We start from the raw sequence: 25,922 nt of genomic DNA on the forward strand, positions 1-25,922 counted from the left end.
TACTCCCTCCAACCATGCCAGACACAGCCTTGCAGAGAAGATTTACTATAAGCTTTGAAATGTGTCTCCCATGTTTCTCATGCATATGACATCCAGGGGCAAAAAGTGAAAACAAGGAATATTAATCAAAGAAACAAACTGGCAATGCACAGCTCCAATCCACGGTCATTCTGGTACGTGGTGTCTTGAAAGCCATCCAGAATGAAGCTAAAGAGCAATTCTGGCTTTAACAAAGGTGTAATTTGTAATGCAACCCACTCAGTCAATCAGAAAACAGTAAAAGCTATTAGATTAAAAAATGCATGTCATTTACAGAAGTACAGCTCTGCGTAAATTTTGTGAGCTGAGGAGTCTGTAATTGGTCACATTTACTTACATCACTTACATGTTTTCTATGAGCTCTTTATGGCTGCCAAATACCCCTAAATTCACTGACAACAAAATATAAAAAGACTTAGCCCATTACATGCCTATTCAAAAAAAAAAAGAACCGATTTAAACTTTGCCCTCAGTTAAGTAAAGACATATTATCTGCAGATATTTACAATCATTTGATACATACAGCATGTGCAAATTCATATTCATGGATGTCAGTAACATTTATATAAAACCCTATTTAACAACAGCCTCACTCTGTTTTTTTCCCCTGCAATAGAAAGTAGAAACAAGTGCCACAAACTTTTGACTTGAAGACAACTAGCAAAGAAATATAAAACTGTTAATAATGTCTTTGTGTAGCATTTAAAAAGCCCTCAGATATAAATTTTCTGCTTTTCTCCTCCTCTCTTTTTTTTAAGATTTGCGGGTTTCTTCTAAGAGTTTTTTTATCTCTAGTAGGGGTAGGATAGATATAATCAGATGAATGAAATTAAAATAAGAAAATAAACCAGACTGTGGGTAATATTGAAGCATAAAAAAAAAAAACAAAAGCTCAAAAAAATTGAAACAAAATAGGTTCGTAAGAATGTTTAATGGGCATTTTCTATTCAATTTGAAAATAAAGTGGTAATGTTTCCTTCCACTGTTCTAACACTGTCTACAAGTCAGTCATGATATTACATATTTGATTCTTCTTTACAGCTGAAAGTTTCAGCTTCAGTTGCCTATTCAGAGCCTGGCCTACCCAGCAAAGTGCAGTGTGAAAGAAGTGAAGTTTCAGACCATGGCTTACCATTCTCCTCTGACTATCATCGTAGTCACACTTGGGATTCCTTTGGTCTTCCCCATACTCCTCTGCTCCCAAAGATTTCTTTTTCTTTCGCCTATTTCTTCTTTCCTTGGCATTTTTGGATGCTAAAGGTGACATTTCCAATGAGCTAAGTGACATTGAATCAATTCCTTTAGCAGCTAGTGCCTAAAATAGAAGAAGGTAGAAGGTGTAAAATTTATTATTTAAAGATCTCAGTGAGAACTAATAATTACTCTGCTCAGCAATTATTTTTCTTTCTAAGTTTTAAGGTTGTATAAGAGATAAATTAAAAACTTCACGTGGCCATTAATCATAAAACTATCTCATGTGGTTGGAAAAGGTCTTAACCTATTTCTAACCACTACATTTAGCCACTGGAAGATAAACAACAAGCAAAACAGGTTCCTAGTACAAACGCACACATGCAGGTTGGCCACCCAGATCCTATGACAGAGCATTAGGAATGGCTGCATAAAATAATGTGATTTACGTAGCGCTCACCAACAAGATCCTCCAAAATTTCACAAGAGGAACAGCCTATGTGCATACACTCTCTTAAGAAACACTTCTGGTGCCAGTCAAAAAAATTCTCAAGCTGGGGAACCTCAGACTAAGGCGCCCCTGGACTTCAGCCTCCTGAACGGGGAGGGCTGGACAGGAGCGGAGCCAAGCTGGCTGCCAGGATTTTCCCTCCCCTGTCACAGAGGGATGCTGGGAACAGCGGGCGATTCAGCTGGCACGTTTTTGTAAACGCTTATCCCAAGCCGCAGCACAGGCACCTATGATCAGAGATACAAAGAGAAAACCGTGCTCATAACTGGAGATAAGGTGGACTTTGCTTCGCCGCGCGCTCCAGTGCTGCGCTGGCTATCTGGTGGGATCGCTACAGGAACTGCCTGATAACGGACCAGCTGCCAGAAACCCGGCAGAAGGCAAACGCAAAAGCCTGAGCACACAAAGCCACAGCCTTGGAAGCGCATGAGCAGCGAGGAGGAAGAATCGATAGGTGCAGGGAGGAAGCCGCAGCCCACGCCAGCGCGCTGGGTCCCCGTCTCTGGTGCAGGCGGGAGGAGCGAGGGGGCTCTGAGCACAAAGCACGAGGTCAGATTTGGAGGTGCTGGTGTCTCAGTGGTAGCCACATCGGTGGCCTGGAGACAAGCCCATTTGCAGAGCCCTCAGCCAAAATACATAAAGCGAGTGAATTAAAAAAAAAACCCAAAAACCACATCCCACGTCTCAGGTTCCCAAGCAGGGGAGAAACGGATGAATCCTCAGTGCTATTGCCTGTAAGCCGCCAGAATCAGACAGGCAATCAGCTCTCCGCAGCAAAATACTCCCTTCCTCCCACAGGCATCAGTCCAAGGAAAGGGAAGGCACTTAACAGTCGTGTAAAGAATCAATCATGTATTTCAAGGAGTAGCGGTAGCTCTACCAAGCTGAGAACACAACAAAACTTAATTCCTGTGGGAAATATCTTTCATGAGCAAGCTGCTTAGGGCAGAGAAGGAGGAGGGCTCAGACACCGGTCTAGGCTGGTTTGTTTTTTTTTTTTCCTGATTCAATTGATTTAATTGCTATGCTGAAGTGCTTTCTCTTCATAAAGATTCAGCAAGTCTTTTGGTGTTAAGTTCAGGTTTAGGAATGTGTTAGACCAATTGTGGAAATTGACTGATAGTCCCCAAGCAGGCCTGTCAATGATATTCGTGCTCTCTTTACACTGCACAGTGCAAAAGCTGGTCTAAAGAGTTGTGTTTTTCCTTTCTGATTGCCGTCATATTTTATTGCTCTAGAAAATCTTGCAGGTTGTGCTACTAAGTGTGCAGTACTCTTACTGCAAAATTAGCTAATTTTCAGTTTCTTAGCATTTTCTTACCTATTGCTTGGGTTGAAATGCTTCTGCCCTGCGTACCCTTCTCAGCTGTTGAAAAAGCATTCAGGCCAGATTGTTTCTCAGGGTATGGATGACGTCCCCATGTCCTGTCCATCTACCCTTTCTGGTTGGGTTCCCATGGCTGGACCGTATCCTGCCCCTCAGGCATTGCAGGCCATAACCTACCATGATAACTCCCAGGCCATGGAAGGAGTCTGGGAGCAGGCACATCTGGCAAGGATGGGTGGTGGCTGAAGGGTGGGAGAAAATCTTAGCTCACACAAGCCCTGACACAGGGATTACACAGTCCTAGCTCTAAACTATCCTATCTCAAGTCCTATCTCTAGGACTTGTGCCTGAAGGCAAGAACTTAGCGGTGTGGTGAGAAAGTCTAAACCAAGAACTTGGTAAAGGCTTGGAGAGCAGGATTAAAACTGAGTAGCTCTGATTGGGGTGAGACACCTGAGGAGGACATCTGAAAGCTGAGTGGTGTAGCAGACCATTAAATTCAGTTTCCTGACCCTTTTCTTCCAGATGTCTAACATGAGATATTGGGAGCTAATTTGCAGAATTACTGAGCTTCACTAATTAACATGATAGACCCCAACTGCTCTACTGTTTATTTTCCTTTCCATAAAATTGGGATAATTCTCCAGGACTATTGCAAATACAGATGAGTGTTTTTTGAAGCACACAAAACCTGAGCAGTGACAAGAGGCACTGAAAAACCTCTGAGGATGTTAGTCATTTTGTCTTTGAAGCAGGCTTAGAATTCCTGAGTCAGGAGGTCTGCTCGAGCTGGCCTAAGGCTACAGAACAAATCATAAGAAAGCAAAGAGCTGCTCTGGAGTGATGCACCATCCACCCTTTGTACTGAGCAGGGCACAGGAAAAACGAAACGTGGTCAGCTGAAGAAAAGACTATATTACAAAGCATATAGATAAATGGGAACAATTTAGGTTTTCACTAGCAACTTTCATTTTGACACATTCTGACTATCACGACTTACTGTTCCTTTTTTTTGTAGATACAGGCTTAACTGAAATCAAAGCCTTCAAAAGGAAATTCTTAAATATCTTTAATTATAGCTGGGGCTACCGACGTTGACTGCTATTAGGAAGTGCTCAGCTGGAGTCAAAACACATTAAAATTTATATAAAATAGGTACAAGTTGTAGCTCAGTTTGCTCCCTTAGGTTACAGCAGAAAGTTACTGTGTTCAAAGTGACTGTATATGGACTAAATTGCATTTACCTATTACTTAAACCATCAAAGAGGATCTTTAAAAGGACTTAAATGATGTATAAGCCTCTACTAGCACTTTGTCAAGGGTGAATTGCATTTTCTGTTTTCTTTCCAAGGATTTAAATGGGTTTTGGATTAGGCCCTGAAGCTGTATGTACCCAAAAGAAAATTATGTATATTAGTTTATATTGTGTATCAAGGATTTATTTCTCTCAACTATAGTGCTACGTGTTATTTCAGACTAATTTTCTTATTGTCTTCTTGTTCACAGCACCTAAAATGTTCTCTTTGGCTGTTTAATAAAGGTTTTCTACCCCACACAAACCACAGGCAAATTAACTAGTGCTATTAAGGCAATATGGCTCCCTCCACATTTTGTCTCTCTGTTTTGTTTAAGGTTATGACATAACATTAAATCCATATTCTTTGCATAATTTGCAAAGCTTAAGCTCAAGATCCGCCTGTTTACTTTTCAGGAATGAAGTCTCATGTGCTTCAGAGAAGTTATCCTACACCTTCATCTTCATTATCAGACAGTTGGATATTCATGGCAATTGGAATGAGACACTGAGGAAATGCACATGAGCTAAAGTGATGGTGGAATGAGGTTCAGCTGGGGCTATGGCTGAGCTGCCAAAATAGCTGTTCTGTGCTCAAAGGCAGATGTAGTTATACCATCATCAAAATGTCTTATATGCCAGCCAATATAAATTCCTCTGCTGGCATGAGTGGTACAGTTAAACCAATACAACTCTGGACATGTAAACCCTAAATGGCCCCGAACCTAGCAGGAAGAGCCATCCTTTTTCTTGTAGAAAAGGTAGTAATAACTCTGTCCAAGACAATAAACATTAAGCTGCTTTCAGTCAAACACTTTCTTTGGTTACGCATAGAAGTAAAAGAAAGAGCATGTGAATCTCAAGGTACCATCTGTTCAAGTTACTCCCAGTTAATCATGTCACGTAGTTTACTGACCTCCTGCTCTTTCTTTAACATCTCCATGGCTTCCCGAAACTTTCTTTCCTTCTCCTCTGTTTCAGCAATAGTGGCTTGGTTCTGCTCTTCATATGCCATGGCCACAACAGCCAGAATCAGGTTGACCAGATAAAATGAGCCCAGAAAGATGACCAGCATGAAAAAAAGCATGTAGATCTTCCCAGCAGATCTAAGAGTCTGTAAGCATGAAAGCAAAATCACTAACACCAGTTTACAGTGGTTTTTAAAAGAACAACAAAAAAATATTTTTTTTTAAAACTTAGATTTACAATATAATTGAATTCAGCCTTTGTTACTAGCCCAAACAGCATCCTTTTGATGACAAACAACAACCACATGCAAGGAAATAACCTTCTCACTAATAAATTTTTATATCTCCTTCAAAAATTCTGTGCCTTGCAGTAGAATTCATGTTTAAAAGAAAGAACGCTTTCCTTTTACCAATTATTTCTGCTGGTTTTCTTTGAGAATAGACAATCTTCTAATCAGCTGCAGTGAAATCTTCCCCCACATAGCTCAATCTATTTTCGTCCAAGTGTTGGACAAACCACTTTTTTTTTTTTGTATCCTTTCAGATATCTACAGTCTAGGTCTTTCGCAGTTAGTGGGGAGAAAAGGATACTTATAGGGAGCAATTAATCTGAATGTTACTGAGACATCTGCCTCAGGATAAGAAGCGCCAAACCTTGGGTGCCATTGTATTGCCTGGTTCTCCACCAGATTTTTAGGCATGACTGGAGTTTAAGGTAATAGGCTGAGCTTATATTACAGATATGTCCCATGCTCATTGACTTGATGCTAGTGATAGAAACCACGGTGCAATATTATAAGGTCATATAATAAAAGCGAGTGATGTTCACCCTTATTTGCCATGATGATTTCAGCCTTCCAGAGTTGAACATGCAGCTCTGTGCCAAGTAAGTAAATACAGTTGTTGAAAGAATCTTCAATTTAAATACTGTACATTTTCCTGAAATGAAATTGTATAACTGGCTGAAATCCCCAGTACCGTTAAAGATGTCTGCCTCAGTACCTTCAGAGTAGTATCTGTCAGCTCTAATGCCCTTGATTTCCTTACAAGTATGCTTCAGTTTTGGCAATTTGAGACGCACAAGTAAATCTCCAGCAGCTTCATTGACAGAGTAGCGAACTCTCACATGCAGTTCTTCAGAGTTTGCATATACTTCAGGAAATACACGCTAAAATGAACATTTACTAGCAGACCACCTTGCACACATGACTGTAAGCTGACTGCAAGTTGTCTGTGACAAAAAGTTTGCAGCAGGGAGAGCTGAAAGCTACCAGGTAATCTCGCCATCTGTTGAATCTGTGTCCGTTATCATGCCTTGAGAAAGCAGATATGCCAAGTACACAGGTGCTTTTCCAGTCCTTTTTTGAGCTGGGCTCAAAAGATAAGTTCATGTTACACCAGCTGCCAAAAAAAATCAAGTGGTGGGTGACATGGGGATCTTTATGAAGTGGTGAACCTCATTCAGATTCAGTTAAAATACCCATTCAAAGTGTCTTTCTTTCAGTACCAATCTTCCCCCCATTCCCCAAATGCTCAGCCTAATGTCTTCTCCTATCGTCACTCCTGAGAGAAGGAATTAGTTGTAACATTTGATGGTTTCTGTCCACAACACACAGAGAACAGTTTACCTAATAATCAGCAATTCTTTCTTGTCTTTAATTATTGGATATACAACTGTAACAAGATCATGTGTTTATTTTATATTTTTTAACAGTAATAAAACAACCCCATACCTGTTGATAAAGACGTTCCCAACAATCTTGAGTCATAAGACGGAATAAAGAGAGAAAGGCCCAGCCAAAAGTATCAAAGCTTGTGTAACCATGGTCAGGATTTTCCCCAGCCTTCAGACATATGTATCCCTCAGGACACGTGCTGCAAAACATGAAAGACAGTACATGAAATGCATCATAGATGGCCTCAGCATGGAGAAAGTGATTTCCGAGGGAACATATTGAGTGCTCTTGGTTAAGAGTGCAGAACCTCGGTGGTAAATACCTTCACTGGGTGAAAACACAGGAAACAATGGATGCTAACTTCACAGTACCGAAGACCTTTGCAATCTCCTTTTTCCTTTGAAAGGATAAACTGTAAAATGGTAATTGTAGCTTGAGCTTAAATGGCAAATGAACACCTAGTATTCAGATGTTTGGAACAGACCGGAGCTAGATGCCTAAGCAGGACTTTAGTGCTTAAATGTGATTTCTCTTGGTACTTATTCCTAAATAAGAATCATAAACTGGGTGTCTCCTGTTACAGTTGTGGGTAATACTGTGACGGTGAACCTGCTTTTCTAATTACACAGTCTGACACTGGTGGGATGACATCAGTGTGTGCCATCTGAGCACCTTCCTCATTGCTTGCTATGCCTGACCTTGCAGTCACCCTCTGCAAGGACTATATCTTTAATCTAAGAAACCCAGCCCTTTTTTCCACTCACCACTGTAGTCCGGGGTCATGACATTTTTTTTGTTTCTGTCAGGAAAACATTTTCCTCGTGTGTCTTGCAGATTCATGTATTAAATGGCATGCAGATAGCATGAATTTCACTGGCTCTCATTAAACTGTGAGACATTTTACAAGTAATTTTCTAGCCCCATATGCCAGAAGAGAAGAAGAATGCTCTCAGAAGAATGCTCTCAGGGATACTGTGTAAGTACTGAATTGCATCATGAAGTGAAACACAAGATAGAAGAGATCCTGGGTCAAGGAGCCACCCTCTCTCCCAGAACAGTGAAATAGGGTTAGTCAAAAGACCCTGCACCTCTTGCATATCACAAGCTGCTCTCCAAACATGAAATATGCCCCATCAGACACTGAAGACATAGAGCAATATACAAGGCTTACAGCTGTGTGTATGATAGGAAGAGAACATCAGACCAAGGATGTTGCCAATGTCGTGGAGCCCTACAGTATTTGGGAATTTGTTAGGTGGGAAACGTCTATCTATCTGGAGAAGCAGATCTCAGCAGAACTTGCAGTAATGCCAGCTCTCCCTGTTCTGCTTACACTTCAGATAGAGATGAACCTGGTATGATTTGGTGCAAAGTCTAGCAGACACAACTAAGGGATGGTTGGACCAAGAGGGATTGTGAAAGCACTTTGTCAGAGATCAGAGACATTGAGAGAGACCAGCTTCCAGGCAGTGTTTTGATAATGGAGCAATAATCTCTGCCCTGGCAGATGGTGAGCTTGATGTTCTGCCTGTCATATGCAGGAATCAAGGTTTCCTGAACTGCCTTCAGATGATTATTGTAATATCCAGCCATTTTAGACACATCTCATGTAGCGTGTGCCCAATGTGTACAGCTTTTAACTTTTTTCCTCCCAGCAATACCCCATAGAGTGTTTCAATCGCTGCTATTTTTTACCAAAGCAGAATATTTCTCCAAATGGAAACGCAAAGCAGTAATATAAAAAGTAATTTTCAAAATGCCACCCAAAAAAGAAATTGACTCTTGAGAAAGTAGAGTATGTGTCAGTATGAAAATCAAGGATTTTTTTTTTAATATCAGTATTAAACTCATATAAATCAAGTCTCTAAAGCACAGGGTAGCAACTCTGTATGGCATGTCCACCTGAGAATACATTGTTATAGGTTTTGAAGTTCTACAAATCTACGGTGTCAGCCACCAACTTTAGACATTCAACAACACTTTAAGAAGCTTAATTTAATATCATTAGTTAAGCACAAATTTTAAAGTAAGTCTACTTCAAACATAGAAAAATAGAGTGCTGAAACATTGCAAAATGTGTGCATATCTTTGTTTGCAGTAGTCTTCACAAAAAATAAAAAATGAAACAGAACAGTTGACATTTAATGAATTAAATGTAACACACAAGAGAGAATATAATACGTGATTCTGTCACCTTATCAAGTTAGTTTATATCAGTTGAGAATTTAGATAATAGTAACTATATCTCACAAAGAAAGAAAAAGAGACTCTTCTAATTCTTTTTCCTGCCAGCCTACAAATGCCTTCTTCTAGACCTTTCCTACTTTGACTATTTATTGTTTCCTGGTAAGAGCCACATTTTAATAAAAATTACAGTAACATTACTGAGATAGGAGAATAAAATGCAGAAATCTTAGCATTTTCCCCCCTAAAATATGCAGATGCACACTGAATCTCTCTTGTATATCCATGTCCTTTTTTTGCGGCAGCCTTTTCACTACATCTCCTCTCTCCCAAAGGCAGCATCTGCTGTCACTCTCTGCCATAGGGACATGAGATTTCTGCCTATGATCTGCTGCTACAGACAGCCTTCAGTGCCTGTGACATGCTGCTGACACTGTTCAAGAGCTCTGAGAAATGGTTCCTCTGGGTTCCTGGGAAGGAAACCCTTTCCACTTGCTTGAGCTAAGACACCACGAGAGGACACGAAAATATTTGTAAGGCTCTTTCCTTTTACCATGAGAAAATGACTGCATGGACACATTGTGCTTGGCTGGAAACTAAGTGACCATGTCCAGAGGTGGATAAACTTCCCTTAGTTTTCCACAAAAGACCAGTCCCAAGTGGCTCTATGGAGCTGGTCTCATTGCTCCTATTTTAACATTATTATTAATGGCTAAAAAGTCCAAATACAGCTGTAAGAAACTTGATGGTGGTAACTTATTGGGGAAATTAAGCTCAGGTAGGACAGTCAGTGGGAAATTAGGTTTCATCTAGAATAAGTTGCCTAAATTCTTAGGCAAAATGGAAATTTTGCCATTGTGTTCAAAGCAAAAGAGAGAGACTTTCCTCTTAATCCCTTCACCATTTTGAACAAAAGAGTCTGAAAGAAAGGAGACATTAGGAGCACTGCACTTCAGTGTATTTTCATAGGAACCTCTTCGGCGCCATGAGATCAGAGGCTACAAAGTCAATCTTCTGTTCGCTGCTAATGTTGCTTCCTGGGAAAACTCTGTTTAGATGCAGAAGAACTTTACAGCAACTTCTCAAAGCACTTTACCACAACTGCTTGGAAAACCCCATGACATGGAGATGCAACTCCTCTGACTGTGAAAGTGAGAAATAGTACCTCAGACAAATATTTTCTGTTTATAAAATAGGTAGTATTTTTTCATGTTTCATTCTGTCTTTATGTGTCTCTAAAACCTTTTCCACTCAGCAGAAGATTGCTGGTGTGAAAAGATCTGTCTGACTCCATGGTGAGGGTACAAAGTTCTCTAATATTATGTATAGGTGTAAGAGCATTCAAAGGAGGTGTCTTCAGCACGAAAAGCATGAACTCCAGCTCAAAAATGCTGTTAATGTTAGCTCACATACTTTCTACAGAGACTAGACACTTGAGACATAATATCCTAGTTTTCAACTACTCATTCTTGCTCACCCTCTTTTGTAGCCAACAGAAGCGCTAACCCATGGGGTATGTGAACGCGTTAAAAACACTGAGAGGATAACAAAATGATGCTTTACAGAAAAACACTCTATAGAAATTTAGGAGTAAGACTGTCACACGAGAATATTATTCAGCAACAGACACCATTTCCTCTGAGGATTTCTTTAAGGAGTCTTAAGATTTTGCTGAAGCATCTTTGATGTAGACTATTTAGCCTTCCCCTTCGGGATTTTTAACAAAGCCTTAAGCTTCTTTTACCTGGGGGAAGCATTTCACATGATTGCACTCTCCTCTGATGCACAGGGATGGGCAACAACAACAAGCTACATAAATACAACATCCTTCACAGGAGCCTACAGGATGCTGTTCAATTGATCACAGTAAAATTAGTGTCATTGATTCAGAAGAGTTAAAAGCATCACTCCACCTACCTAACCATCAGGCTGTAATCACCATTGTAACCTAGCGTTGGTACAGGAAATTAAAGAACATAAGAAACAGCTTTGTTTTAAATAACACAGATTGGGAATGCCAGAGAGTTGTAGCTGAGGGGCAGAATTACAAAATGCTTTGGCTCAAGAGTTTAATCTAGGCAAGCCAAGTAACTTGCTGATCCAGGCTGTAGTGGCCAATAGGGTTGTGCAATAAAAGCAGATTTGTAAAACAACCATGTGCTGGATTGTAACATTCAGACCCTGAAAACAGAGAGAGGGTTGTCCATGTGTTAGCAGGAGTTAGCACCAAACAGCTGCTCATGTTAGCTATGACATCTGTAAGGTAAAGGCTGCACTTTCATTTGGTTTGGTTTGCAAAGCCACGCTATGTCTTGCTACAGCAAATTGCTTACGAAAGAAGCAATAAAGAGAGATAAAGTGCATACCACAGACACACCAAAAATTTAAAAAAACAAAATGTGTTGTAGTAAGGGCTTCGTAGTGTTTCTGCTTAGGGCACAGCTGAAGCCCAAGAATGCAGAAATCAAGCTGAAATGTTTATAGGTGACGTCTTTAACACTTGGCTAATTTCAGAGGAATGGAAACCACCCTGATGAGGACGGATGGATTTAAAAGCCTGGCAGTAAGAGCTGAAAGGACAGATGGTACCCATGGCCTCCAAGGGTTGTTAAAGTGCATAGTAGAGTCCTCCTTGACCTGCGTCTTCGTGCTGCTGTCCTCAGATCAGAAAGGAGAGGCTTAGATCTCCTTTAGGCCATAGGCCTGAGTGCTTTTCTCTGCACTTCCCATCTTTTCTCACTTCATTTGGCTTTGAGTGAGAAGACCAGCAGTCAAGTGAGTGTTTGTGCAGTGGCTGGGGTGGGAAAGATAGAGTTCCTTAAAGCAACATTTGCTCCTACCTGACAAGATGAAACTACCCATTCTGAAACACGGCAATATTGTTTTTCTAAATGGATGCTGTAAAGACATTTGGACATGTAGGAGAAAAGGGCTGAAAGGCAGAAGCACCCCAGCCAAAGCCAGGTGTTCCTCAGCCTGCCTGAAAGTCATAGGTCACTCTCATTCCTCCTACTCTTTCTTGTTTTATTATATTAAAGACTAATCATGGTTGGAGGGTCTGAATTACAATTCCCCATTAATTACCATCAAAGAGCCAACTTCTGACTCGCAGAGGCACACTGGATAGGTCTGAGTAGGAGCCCCCAGCAGCTCTCACTCCAGGCATCTACAAGGCCAGAGAGAATTTGAAGGGCATTTTTTAAAGCAAGGGGTGCCAATGCTCTGAAAGGAAGGAAGGTCAAGTAAATCCAACCAAACTTCACAGAAAAAAATAAAGAGAAGAGCTCAGAATAAATAGTAACATCAACCAGATGCTGAAACTGGAGGAGCAAAGTTAAAGAGGTGCTCACAGGCTCAGAGCACCCACAAACTTGCATCCACAAAAAGAGGTTTCAGACTCCCCACTAGCTACTGGTTGAGGCAGATTGAAACCCGCTGGTTTCAGCCTGAGACATCAGATGCCTCTATGAACACATGCAAGCAGCAAGAAGAACTCCCTCTGCTGCAATGTGGCTTTTTTAGACTTCCTGCTGCAGCAAAGCAAGCAAACTCTCTTTTCTTCTCCCTCAGTCTAGCCGCCAGATACCGGATCTTCTGCCTAATCCATCAAACAAAATGTAGGGCAATAATTTATCACAAACATAACAATAGATTACTGGTTAATGAAGATTGCAGCCCATAGTCAGCCTGGTCCTATTGTGTGGCTGATGAGTTTATTACAGCTTTGACTAAGAGGTAATATTACCCATCCTTAAGAATTGAGTGGATTTGGATGTAATCCCTATTGCTGCTGCTTAACCAGAGACATGATCTTCCAAATACACAACTGATCCCTGGGAGCGGGGACTGTTATTGTTGCCCCTAAGCCTGTATAATGCATAAAGTTATGTCCATACTTGCTTTCTGTATTTTCTCATACTCAAGTGAGATGCTTTCTCACCATGAGCAAACCATCTTCATTCATGTGTCACTTTAACCAACACAGAGTGTTTGGAAAAGGCTATGCAATTTACATCAGAATCTAGTTAAATTCATTTAAGGTACACTGTACAGCCTGAAGGTTTGTAATAATTCATTAGTTCATTATAATTTATAATAATAAATCATAATAATTCACTAATATTGCTTACTACTCTGGGGTGTAATTACATTATTAGCTCTGGTACTTTAAACAACACACTTCATTCTTTCCAAAACACCCTTGCTTTGGTGACATTTGAAGTGTCACATTTGGGAACTGTATCCTTTTCCTCACTTCACCACCCTTTCCAGCCTTTCCTACACTTCAGCCAGCTGTGCCCCATCAGACTGAATTTGGCAAGCGTTACGAACACACCTGTACCACTGGACACATGCCAAGGCTCCCCAGGAGGCCATTCCCTCTGACGGACCCATTCATGCAGCAAGTTAAACACACATTGCCAGACCATGGCCTGCCTGACAAAGTTGGCTAGTCCAGGATCATCTGCAACTGGTTGTTTCTTCTGACCTTGCCCTTTCCTGTCCCTCCCCAGGAGTACATATACGGAACTAAGACACCTGAGCACCATCTTCACCCCAGCTCATACATGGACTTGCACCTTTGAGACGCAAACTCTCCAAGCCAAGAGGGATCTTCTCAGTCTACTTGTCCAGCATCCAACACAACATGGCCTCAATCTGGGGCCTTCTTATATTAAGAAAACAAGTAATAAAACTACTACCACTGTTCCTACTACTCCTCCTACTACTACAGATTTAAGTTCAGGCAACTCAGAGCTGCAGCGGTCCTAACTGCCAGCAGCAGAATAAAAGAACCGATTAGGTGCATTATTCTTGGTGCAGTTCCCCATATTCCAGCGCGGCTGGGATTGTGTTACTGGTGTATTTGCTTGCAGTCAGGGAACTAAGAGCTGTGGGAGAGCATGCTGTTTGACATGTTCTTCTGGCAGACATCGACATTGTTCCAGGCTCTGCATTGCTAGGCTGTGCAAAGTAGCGTTGGTGGAAGCATCTGATAGCAGCGCTGCTCCTCGGTATGGTGCATCTTTCTTCTCTACCCTTGAGGGGTGTGATAAGCCTTTGCAAGAGACCAGATCACCACGTGGAGGATGCATAAAGGGAAAGGAATGTTATTACAGCTCAGAGAGATGAAAGTGCTGCTTCGCTGTACATGCTGTAATGAGTATGCTGACAGTACGATGGTGTGGAGAGCCTACCATAAAAATGTTGCTTTCGGTACTCATGGTGACTGTGAAAACAGGCATCTGATGCAATTTTTTGTGTTGGTATTAATTACCTTAGTAAAATGCCACAATACAAAAAGAAACAAAGTTTTTTTCTGATGATACTTTGGAAAGAGTTAGAATTCACTCAAAAACTTTGAGGAACGTTACACCACATGGTCCTTCCTCCATCTCTTATATGCAATAAGCTCTGTGACAGCAGAATTTACCAAATCATACAGAATCTTGCCCCATGCTGTACTTTATTTTAATGTACCCTGTTAAGAAAAATCAAGGTCATAGTGATGATAAAGGTAGCTAAAGTTTCTATAGCAACAGTTACTAGGATGCTGTTGCCAAAGGTGATTTCTTGTTGCATCCTGAAGTAGCTTTACTGGCTGCTTTTCCTTCCTGTTCACTAGTCTTTTTGGTAATATCAGTACAGACACAATGCAAATGTGCTTTCATTGTCGGTATGAGCTTGTAGACTATTCCTGCCTACAAGCGGAATATACAGGACATATCATGTGAAAGGAAAAAAAAAGAAAAGCACTCTGACCTTGAGATCCGAGGGGGACACAACTGACTTGAAACATGCACACTTTTCTGAAATGCCAGCTCACTGTTGTAGTTGCAAGTGAAAAATTGAAAAGAACAAAGATAAGTTTCTCTTTTTTTTCTGCTTGTTTACTTTGTACATTGATAGTGTCTTGTCTGTTTCTCTTTCTCCTAATGGACAAATTTCCTTGCTGTTTCTGTTGCTCTTCCAAACCTTCAGGCAGACGGGGAAGAAAAAACAGCAGTCTAAGCACAGCAGAAAAATGTCCCTGTGAAATCACAACAGGATAAAAGTGGAAACGCTTTAGAGCTTAAATGTATCTTGCTTTTTCACGGACAGATAATTCCACAGTGCTGCAGCCCCTGTAAGTCTTAACTCTGTGGGGAAGCAAGGGACTCTGCAGTACTGGTCATCTCATCAAAATGAATGGCTAATAGTCATGGAGAAGGAGCAAGCTGTAATTGGATGGGCGGCACGAAGCAGGCTGGTGTGGCCTGAGTTGAAATCATTCCCACAGCCCACTCACTGGGAGATTCGTTCTGATGATGGCAGCAGGGCAACACCTGGTAGAGGCACTGCTGATGTGCTCGAGCGGGATGCCTTGTTGCATTGGAATGTGGAACCAGGACAGCATCTCCTCCTGACAGCAGTGCCCTTGGAGGCTCCCTTGCTTCTTGCCTGGTGTTGACTATGTCCCATTGCCTGGGGCCAGGCAGAGTGCCAGGGTTTGTCCTTGCTGTAGGTCCCAGAGCAGAGGCTAAAACATTGTGTCCAACTACAGGCCATCCCTTTGGCACTATCAGAATATATACTCCTCTGTCGATATGTGGTAGTTTTTCCCCTCAAGAGCCACTTTAATACAGTAGGGTAGATGCCTTCAAAAGGCCCATGATGCCTCATTATAGGCAGTGTATGGTGCTACTTGCTATCACCTGTTCTTCTACAACCCTTGCAAAGCATAGTCCACTTGATGCTAAGAGTGGATTTCTTGAAGGCTAGAGTAGCTTTCAGCTTCTGCTCCTAGCTAAGATCCAGGACAGTTTGATCGTTGTACCGGATATTTATTGGACTCAGGCCTAAACCAAGGTGTTCAAATTGGATGAGCTACTACACTGGGAATTAAATTAAAAAGCAAATTTATAGAATTTGTAATCCCTTTGAAAAACAGACTATCTATCTGAGCTTTCTCTACTTATTTTAATCAAATCAAAGACAAGAAGCTGAAACTGCAAAGAGAACCAATTTAGAAAAGCACCAGTGTGGCCACATCCAAAAGAACTACCAAATCTAACCCTGAAACATATCTAGAAACATGAATAATTCTGCAAATACATAAATTTTTTTTTGTTAAAAGACCCTTGTTGTTAGCACTGCTTCCGGTGTCTGACCAATCTCTGACACACATCTCAGAGCAGAGGATTTTTCCATTAACACAGTGATCTGAATGTTCTTGTTGTGAAACACCAAGCACGCGTCACCTGGGTTCACTTTGAGCCAAAGAACATCTTTGATCACAATCATTTGATTTTCCTTCTACTCCAAACATTACCTCTTGTTTCCATTGGACTCTCTGTTCCTTGTAAATACAAAGCAAATTCTTGCAGTACATCAAGGGGAAAAATGCAGTTGGATAAACAAAATGAAAAAACACACAAATGTTCTATTGGATTAAATGAAGAAAAATCAAATTTTAGGCATCACAAAGAAAGTTTCTAAGGCATCACATGGGAAGCCCCAGACAGGTTAGTCCTAGTGCAAACAAGATGTATGCCATCTCCCTAGTATTCCTACGATGTCTCTGCAATGTCATTTTAAAAGTAGCTCCTTGAGGTTGCTTGAGCATACCTAAAACCATAAATAAATTGGTTTTTTTTTCCAGCTGCCAGTTAAAGTACTAGAGACAAGTTTGCTGCTGCTGAGTGACATACGTCTATTCAAACCCCTTCTGAACTAGAATCAATATTAGCTAGATTCATTACCTCCTGCTTTATTGGCAGTTTGGGTGCTTGTTCAGAAAACAGTCCCTCCTAGTAATGTAATAAAGCCCCCACCTTGGAGATAATTAGGTTGTCTGTGATGTAGCATCCACTGATCATTTCCCTACCGATTTCAGCCTGCTACTCCAGCTCAGGTTGCAGTCTCCATCACTACACACTCTTACATCAGACCATCTGAGTCTCATCACCTAATAATTGCCATAGTACATTTATTTAGACTTTTTTTTTTACTCTTCTGTAATAACAGCAACCAGCCAAACCTCAGAGTGTCATTAACATGCTTTTAAAAATGCACTAAAATGGCTTTGTCAATTACTCTGAGATTTAATATCCCAGCCACAACACAGATATCCTTCACTCTAACAACAAATCCTTCCAGGAGTGCACACACAACACCACCCTCCCAACATTTCCTCTGGGTCCTCAGTGTACCCCAGAGGCTGATAAATTCAAGCTCCAAATTGGAAGTAGAAGCAAGCTCTGAAAATGCTGTGAATACTTAGACACAGCCTTGTCAAGTCTCTTTCCTGATTCCCCTTCCTGATGCCTTGATGGATTCCCAACTTAAGCATCCTCACTTGTCACTAATTTCATTGCTAATTGATGGAGGAACCACAACCTGATGCATCCACACACTCTTAACTCACCTCCCCTGATCCTGTGGTGCAACCTGCCCCAAAAGGTCCTGCGTATTCAGATTTTGTGTTTACTACTGAATGCACTTTCTCTTGGCTTTGACCATTGAAGGATAAGAAACAACAAATGCCACTCTGTTAGATACCTTGGCCTGTAAAGGATGGTCTCTCTATCCAAACAGGTGGGAATACAGGTCTTTGCAAGTCTCCTGAGGTCTTAAGACCATCTTCCTAATTATGTATTTAAATAACCGGATGAGTGACAGGAACTCAGTGCAAAGTATAGCAGACGAGAAAACACTTGCTAGTCCTGAGCTAAGAAATCATGTAAGTAGGAATATTTATTCCCCATTTTTAGACATTTAAAACAAAACCCTACCCAGTGGTACTTCACTAAAACAGCAAGAGGCTGAAGAAGAAAGAACTGATGCACAAAAGGAAAGTGGGTTTCCCTTAATGGTACAAACACTGGTAGTTTTGATGTATTTATCAAAACAAGCACTAGGACTCCAAGGATGGGGGTGGCGTTTTCCTCTTCTTACAAACAAGAGCTGCATGTTGTCCCCTTGCTGTTTCAGGCTGTGACCCTCACATGCACATAGTGCCTCCCTTGGAGGCTTTCTCCAATCATGGCTTTTTGCTGATACATTGTAATTTATTGCCTTTTGAGGGAAGGAAATAAGAGTGATTTTGCTAGTATGTCTTGTTAGAACCCAAGCCTTAAATCCATACAAGCTACTAATATATAGGCACCCCATGGATATTGGATTGATATTTAACTTCCCACCTTTTGGGCAATTCCAAAGCAGTAATCTCTAAACCATGCCTCACAAACAATCTACAATCTAACCAACCTTTTTGACATTGCTCATGACCTTAGCAGCCAGCCACTACCACAGTTCAGATCATCAGAGTGAGCAACGCATAATGTTTCATGATGTGCAAAATATTGTTGCTGTGAAGAACATTTCTTCCTCAATATTATTCTCTAGCAAAGGCTGAAGTCCACCAGCAGAAGTAGATTGCCAAATCCTGGGATCCCCAGGAAACATCGCAGTAGTCTTGGAGTGCAGCCTGAGCCTGGATAAATGTAATGTATTACAATCAACAAAGCACTTAATTAATGAATGCTGACATTGTACCTTCCGTGGAACAAAGAGGAAAGCATGGCCCTCTGCCCAAGGAGCTTACAGTCTAAATTGTACTGGCAATCCAGATGAGATACACAAGACAGTGACACTTCAGCTTTCCCTCTGTTTTATGTAAACAGAGATATAGGCAGTGGCAGCAGAAAGTACAGCATCTCTTTCCAGGTCCCTGCCCACAAACTAGTTTATATTTTATTTTCCAGAATAATTTACCTGCTGTCGCCCTATGCACACATGCCTCTTTTCCATTAAGTTCTTCCTAATTTAAACCTTAATTTTTTTCAGTCTTCCATATTTAGTTCCACCAACTCAAAACACCTCTCTCCAAAAGTAGATCATCTCATCTCCTCCCCTCCCTTGACCTAAGACATCCACCTCCCTAGTTCAAATACTCTCACATACTTAGATCAAAAGCTCATTCACCCCACCACTCTAAGGTCTTTTCTTCCTTTTCCTACAATTCCTAAAAGCCTACAATCTTTGCACAGTCTATAATCTCCTCTGCCCACACAAGATCCCATCTCTCTCCATCCCATCCGAACTCTTCTCTTTCCATGAAGATCACGAGAACCAGTCAAATAAAACCACACCTTTAGACAATGCGCTTAGATCCTGAGGATTGGATGCAGAAGGAGACATTAGCATCTACAGATGTTAGGGATATGGATAAAGTCTTTTATGCAGAGCAAGTTAGTATACCAGAGGAATTATTCTGCATCTCTTCTCTGCCTATACTGTAAGAAAATGAAACACATGTACTCTATAAACGCGTCATGTACATCACAACTTAAATCTGTGTACCTTCCCACCTCCAAAGCTTGTTATTTTGGGAACTAGAATTTGTTGATTTATTTACCTTCCTTTGCCAAAAGCCAAGAATTCATCATCAGTCGAAATCCCTCCAGCTTTTTCTGTTTTCATTCCTCTTTCATTTCCTTTAAAATACTCTCCACTCAGCCAAAGTGTTACTTAGTTTTCACTATTTTTTTACTGAGAAATTTAAATGTATTGAAAAAGAACTGTAATAAGGCTCCTAAAGATTTTAGACCTGAATAAGTGACACATACAAACTTCTCTTCCCTGCAGTTCAGAAAATTGTATTACTATGCACAATATTGTCATTACCCTCTCTCCTATTCCAGCTGACAGAAGGAAGTTGAAATATTTACTTCATGCTGGTAAGAAATGGACAGAGCTGAAGGAAAATGTAGAAAAAAAAACCCAACAAAAACAAACCAGAAGTGAAGATATTTTTAAAGCACTTACCCAGCATCAGAGCTATTGCCGCACAGTAACACATCTTCTGTACCATTTTTTATGAAATAGTTCACTGCAATATAAATAGAGAAATGGCTTTTCAACAAGTACATTTTGGGAATTATAACATTCACAAACATCATCCACCAGCCACCATATTCAGTTGGGGTGGTAATTGGGAGATGAACGGCATGCTTTTCTTTGTTTTGTTAAATCTAACTTTTCTAAGTTGTAAAAACAAATATATTTTTTCAAACCTCTTTAAGCACTTGCTGCTTGCATTATATTGACTAGTTTAACAAGGAGGCAGCAGGGTTGTGGGCAATGTTTGTACGAAACATCATCTAGCCACGTCCCTGGCTGTTCTAACTGAGAACATTGTTACTGAATTCAGTACAGCGCTACGTAGTGAAACCAAGCCATAAGCTTGCCCATAACTTTTAGACTCTGCACTTAGGAGATTCACATTAATTGAAGTTTGTTATAGAAGTTCCTGACTCATAGGTTAAAAATGCAACCAGCTATACATCAAAATGTAATACTACTAACAAAGCAGCCCACTCCCCCAGTCTGGTGGATTCTACTCTGCATAGAAAACAAAGAGTATAAAGCAAAAGGAACAGAAACAGACAAGATCAAACAAACAAGGAACTATTCATAAAGACAAATATTTATCAACGCAGTCATCTGTAACGGCAACGGAGAGAGACAGACACTTCTTAAGGGAGACTCAGAGGAGTAAGATAAATTTAAGCACTCTGGATCATTCCCTGGTTGACTATCAATGAGGCTTAAGGAAATTAGCATCCCCAGGCTAATGAGAGCCTTTGTGTACACACTCTTTCTTCTATCCCCATCCAACAAAGTCTAACGTTCTGAGAAACAGAACAGGAGGCCAACTTCTTCTTGAAAGTACAAGCAAAATCAGTTTTCCAGAGAGAGTCTGAAGAAAAGAGATATTCTAAAGAGCATCTCTAAAACCTGAATGGCAGCATGGAATAACAGATAAAAGCATTGATCTAGAAACATCATGAGAAACAGAGGACAGCAGATGACTGATGGAGGGTAGATACACCAGTGTGCTTTGCTGCAGCAGACAATATGGGTTCTCCTGTTGACATAAGACACGATGGTGACAGCGTTGCGCAGCACGCATTTGTGAGCAGAGGGGCCTCCGCAGATGATGCTCAGAAGAGATTCTCCATTCTAGGCTAACCCTCTGTTGTGAAATGTTTTAAAAATCAAGAGTGACAGCTTACCTAGAGAGGCTATGTAAAGAATGCTCAATGGCTCAAGCCACTGAACAGATGTGCTGTGGCTTCCTTACTAAGCTGTGAGCAGTGGAAAAGCCCTACCCTGCTGCATGCCAAGAGGGAATTACCATTGATGAGCTTGCGGTTATGAGGGCACGTGATCATGTTCACAAGTTATCAGAGCATGTATTCTGCTCAGACTTTATGCTTTTCCACTTTGTCTTACATGTGGGCTTTCTGCAGAAACATCTTGGCTGACAGCAACACCTAGACATTCAGTATGGTTAAAGATCTGCAATCAATCACCACAAATGGAAGGATGCCATGTCTTCCATCTCCTTTCACTCCACTTCTGCTGGTGAAAGACTTCTGCTTTTCTCAGGACAGATGGTACCTTGTTTGGGATACCTAGTGACACAAACCCATCAGACTCCGGGATACGGAGGAAATACGGCACAACCGTGAGAAAAGAGATAAACAAACAACTACAGAGGTTCTGCATCTTGTTGTGAAATGGTCACCACATGTGGTACCTTGAACTTCATAAACATGCTCTCCTGCCTGGGAATTGCAATTTTTCATGCTGCAAATGCTAAGACCAGGAGGATCATAGATCTGTCACTATGCATTAACCACTTTCTTTGAGGTATGACTGAAGACTGAACCAACACCTCCCGGTCAGCCAAACCAGAAGATCAGAACAGAGTCAGAGCACACAAATAAGGAGGAAAAGGAGACTCTGTGTGTAAACAAGAAACGTAAAATCTCAAGAACAGAGAAAACTCTGTTGTCTGCTGTTGACTTAAACCATTACATTTCTAAAGCAAACAATAAGATGGGTGCCAAGGAGTGCTACAAAATGCATGCTGAGGAACCAGTGCGTAGACGCTGCTGGGAGAGGGTATCTTCACCATGGAGTCTGCAACTGCACAACAGAGTGTCAGAGCTACTGTGCCAAACTTCAGCCTGAGGAAGAGCTGAACTACTGATTCCCTACTGATAAATGAAGGGGGGATTATAGTATTATACCCAAGGAGACAAATCGCCGTATTATCAAAATTGTGCACTACAATCAATTTGTCATTCAAAGCAAGTCGGTTTGGATTTCGATCAAGCATGCCAGGCAATCAGAGGTCTTTAAGAAGCAAGCAGCCATCACTCTTGCTTTTAAGAACAAATCACCTTGGCATCATATTAACCCATGGCCTCAGCTTTGCATCAGTTAACTCTAAGAGCATAAAATTCCTTTTTCATTTGCAGTAGATTTTTCTCTCTGAAACATAGACTGCTCAAACTGATCAACATCACCTGAAAACACAATCGCTCTTTGAATCTTTCCACTTCTTGGAAGATTCCAGTTAGTTTTTCTTTTGTTTTGTCAGTTTTTTCATTGAAAAAATTCTGCACGCCAGTGAGAAACAAAGCAGGAAAACTGTAGTGGAAAACAAAACTGAAAATCTCTGTATTAGAAATTTTTTTCATTTTTTAAAGTAAAATCAAGCCAGAAGAATGGCATTTGTACGCATGTCTGTGTACATAATCTTTATGCAACAATCCACTCTTTCCAAAGGAAATTCTATTCTGTTTTTCTACCAGCTTTGCTAAAATGCTGATGTCTCAGCTACAGTGTATACAGCGCTTCTTAGGAACTTTTCAATACAAATTTCCAGAGTAAGATAACTACTTGATCATACTAAAAGAATCAAAAAAAAAGTGGTTGTAATAACACTGGCTTCATATCAGTTTCTGGTTGGTCACACATTACCTACTCCATTATTGCCAAATAAACCCCTCTATTTTTCAATAATACAAAACATTTCTTGTCAGTACTCAGCAGTCAAAAATTGAACAGAAATATGTTTTCTAGTAACCAGATGCTATCTTCTCCAAAACACATGCACATTTGTGCCTGAGCCTTATAAATACCTGCTAAGACCCTGTATCTCCCGTGTTCCTGACATAGTACTACTTGTGTTAGGTTGATTCTGTTGTCATTGAACAAGTGTGCAATGAATTCATATGTTGGTGTTGTCTTCCCAGAGCTTGTGCTTTAGATATGCTGAGTTCAGTAAAATGATCCTGTCAAGCAAGTGCTCACAAGCAGTTTATTGCCTTCTTACAGAGTTCTGTCTACCTGCAAAGTACAGCGAGACGATGGCAAATGCTTCAGCCAGAGTGGCTCAAGCACCAGTAACAGTAAAGACTTGGCCCAAACCTGCACACCTTGCTGTGTACAGGGTATGACAAAGCTCACACTACCGTAACCTCACTGCAACCAGTAATTGTGCCAGTTAGACGGAAAATAGTAGAGGTTTACCTCCATCTACTATGAACCACATCTTCCTTGGCATTGACATTAACACATCTGTAGCATCAAAATTCACTCTAATGAATTCCCTTTAATTGTTTTGAGGAAAGAATTAATAGCAAATATTACTCAGCACAGTTGTTATACAATACATTATTATTTGGTAGGGAATACTGATGGTTATCTTTAGATGTGACATGGGGCCCAGACACCAAAACACCATGACTGGAGTGGGGTAATGTCTGCTCTTCCCCACCACCAGCAAAAAGACCTTATACTAAACACAGTCCAGGAAATAGCGTTCTCTGTTCCTGCTCTCAGTTACATTTACATCAACCTAGAGTAATTCAATCTCTCAAACATCCACAGAGCTCCTGGCTTTCCAGGGATACCAAGAGGCTTGGTAGCAGCCCTAATCACACTCATCAGTGGTCCCTTAAAACTTACTGCAACAGTACTAGGAAGATGAAAATATATCACCCCATTTTCCTGCTTGTAGCACCAAGAGTTACTGTGTCTCCTGCAAGTCCATTCTCTGCCTCCTACACTATTCAAAGCACACAGTGTTAATCCCAGTTTTAAAGTTACAGCTGTATGCAAGTAGTGAGAAAATACACAAATTCCTCTAGATTATCCTTGCAATGTCTTCCTTCCAAAATCAATTCCTCAAGCTTCTCATAATTTCTGTCATTTTATTCTACATTTTTTCCTATTTGTCAATCTCTCTCAGGTTTCTGCATGACTACCTTTCACAACAGGCAATTCTAACAGAGCAAACATGCACAATGGCTCTACTTGTCAAGTTAAAAAAAAAAAAAGCAAATTTGCTCAAAAAAAAAAATTCTAATTAAAATTATACTCCAGCTTTTACATTCCACACCTACATCACACCACTGAGCAGAAAGCCAGTGGGGTATGTAGAACTGCAGGGTACCAGTCCTCCTCATTTCTATGCAAAGGAAAGGAAAATTTCCTGGTTCAGAAGTATAAAAAAGGTTAACATCAGCTTAGAAAACATGGTTTCCGAGTCCAGCTTCTGTTCCTCCATCGAAGACGCAACTGAAACGACATTTTGACTCATCTTACAACAAATTCACTCCAGTTTGAAAAAAAACCCTATATATTATCACGCTTGCGTAAAGTGCAGCATTCATATATCATTAGTCACTGCCCAGAGTAGAGTCCTCTGGATGACTTTCTAACAAAATCTTCAGAGAGGTGTCTGTTATCTCAGACTATTTATTGCAGCCACACGGGTGCTCGCTGATTGGAGGCTTTCTCCCTGCGCTATGGCTGGCAGAGAGCACTCACAGCCACCAAATCTCCCAATTCCAAATTTAAAATTCAATTCAGAAAGCCCCATCAGCTTACAGTTGTGATACGTGACACAAAAGCAAAATAGACAACACCCCTTCCTCAGCCTTTTGCCCACTGGCACAAACACACTGTACCTCCTGGTAATATATAATAATTAAAAACGAGTCCTTGCTGCACTTTGTGTGTGCACACTGTGTCACACACAGTGAAGTCTCTAATAAAAGAAATTGAGTTTGAAGATGAAAAACATGCCTCACAAAAGCGATGGAACAGGCTGTATTAAGGGTATTATTAGGGAAGAATGCTTGGGAATAAATGGCACTGCCAGTTAGTTCTTCCCTGCTAAAAGGGGTTGCAAGTAATTACAATAATCAGTTACTCTCCTGTTGCTCACCCCATGACAGGGGATCTGGCTCTTCTCTGCTGTCCCCTGGCATTTGCTGGCCCTTGTGCTGGGTTTCGCAGGCTTTTGGGTGCTCTCCTCTCCCTTCTTGCTTCCCATCCTTCCTTCCCTCTTACCCTCTTACTCTTGCTTCTGCCCAGCACTCTCCCACCACCTTACCCCGTAACCATCTGGGAGGACATTTTCCAAATGTCAGTTAAAAAAAGAAAAAGGAGGCGTTAATTGTGCGGATGGTAGGGTGGGTAGAGAGGCACAGAGTCCAAGCAGTCAATTTTGTATTGAGGATCTTATATACAGCATTAGATGATACGTTACTTTAACTACAGCCCTGAATTCAGGGACTTCTCCGGGCATCAGCTACCCTGCAGGAGATATGGAAGGGCTGAGAAGAGGTTGTAGAAAACCATACAACAAGATACTGGGAAGAAAGTGGTTTCCTTAAGCTCGAGTGTCTCTGGTAGGCTCACAGCAGTGCTTCCCCCCACGCTTGACACCAGCCAAAGAAGCAGTTTCCCAGCAAGGGCTCAGCAGTCACCATAGCACAGAAAAGAACGTGCCCAATTTTGATAGTACAGCTTTTTCCCTCTTTGAGAAAAAGTCACTAAAAATATCAATCCAGCCCTCTGTTAGATGGCTCCTGTGCAGTACGAA

General features: G+C 41.0%; 1 protein-coding gene across 1 annotated transcript in view; it reads right to left on the bottom strand.

Annotated features, from left to right (window-relative positions):
• SCN5A (sodium voltage-gated channel alpha subunit 5) overlaps nt 1-25,922 on the bottom strand; it is a 227,032-nt gene that overhangs the window by 122,524 nt on the left and 78,586 nt on the right. Inside the window, exons 8-11 of the mRNA XM_075419829.1 lie at nt 20,000-20,063; nt 7,064-7,205; nt 5,279-5,476; nt 1,172-1,354 (exon numbers count right to left, since the gene is read on the bottom strand). Of these exons, the coding sequence (XP_075275944.1) occupies nt 1,172-1,354; nt 5,279-5,476; nt 7,064-7,205; nt 20,000-20,063 (587 nt within the window). The remainder of the gene's footprint in view (nt 1-1,171; nt 1,355-5,278; nt 5,477-7,063; nt 7,206-19,999; nt 20,064-25,922) is intronic.

Source organism: Opisthocomus hoazin, chromosome 4 (genome assembly GCF_030867145.1).
Source record: "Opisthocomus hoazin isolate bOpiHoa1 chromosome 4, bOpiHoa1.hap1, whole genome shotgun sequence".
NCBI classification, from domain to species: domain Eukaryota; kingdom Metazoa; phylum Chordata; class Aves; order Opisthocomiformes; family Opisthocomidae; genus Opisthocomus; species Opisthocomus hoazin.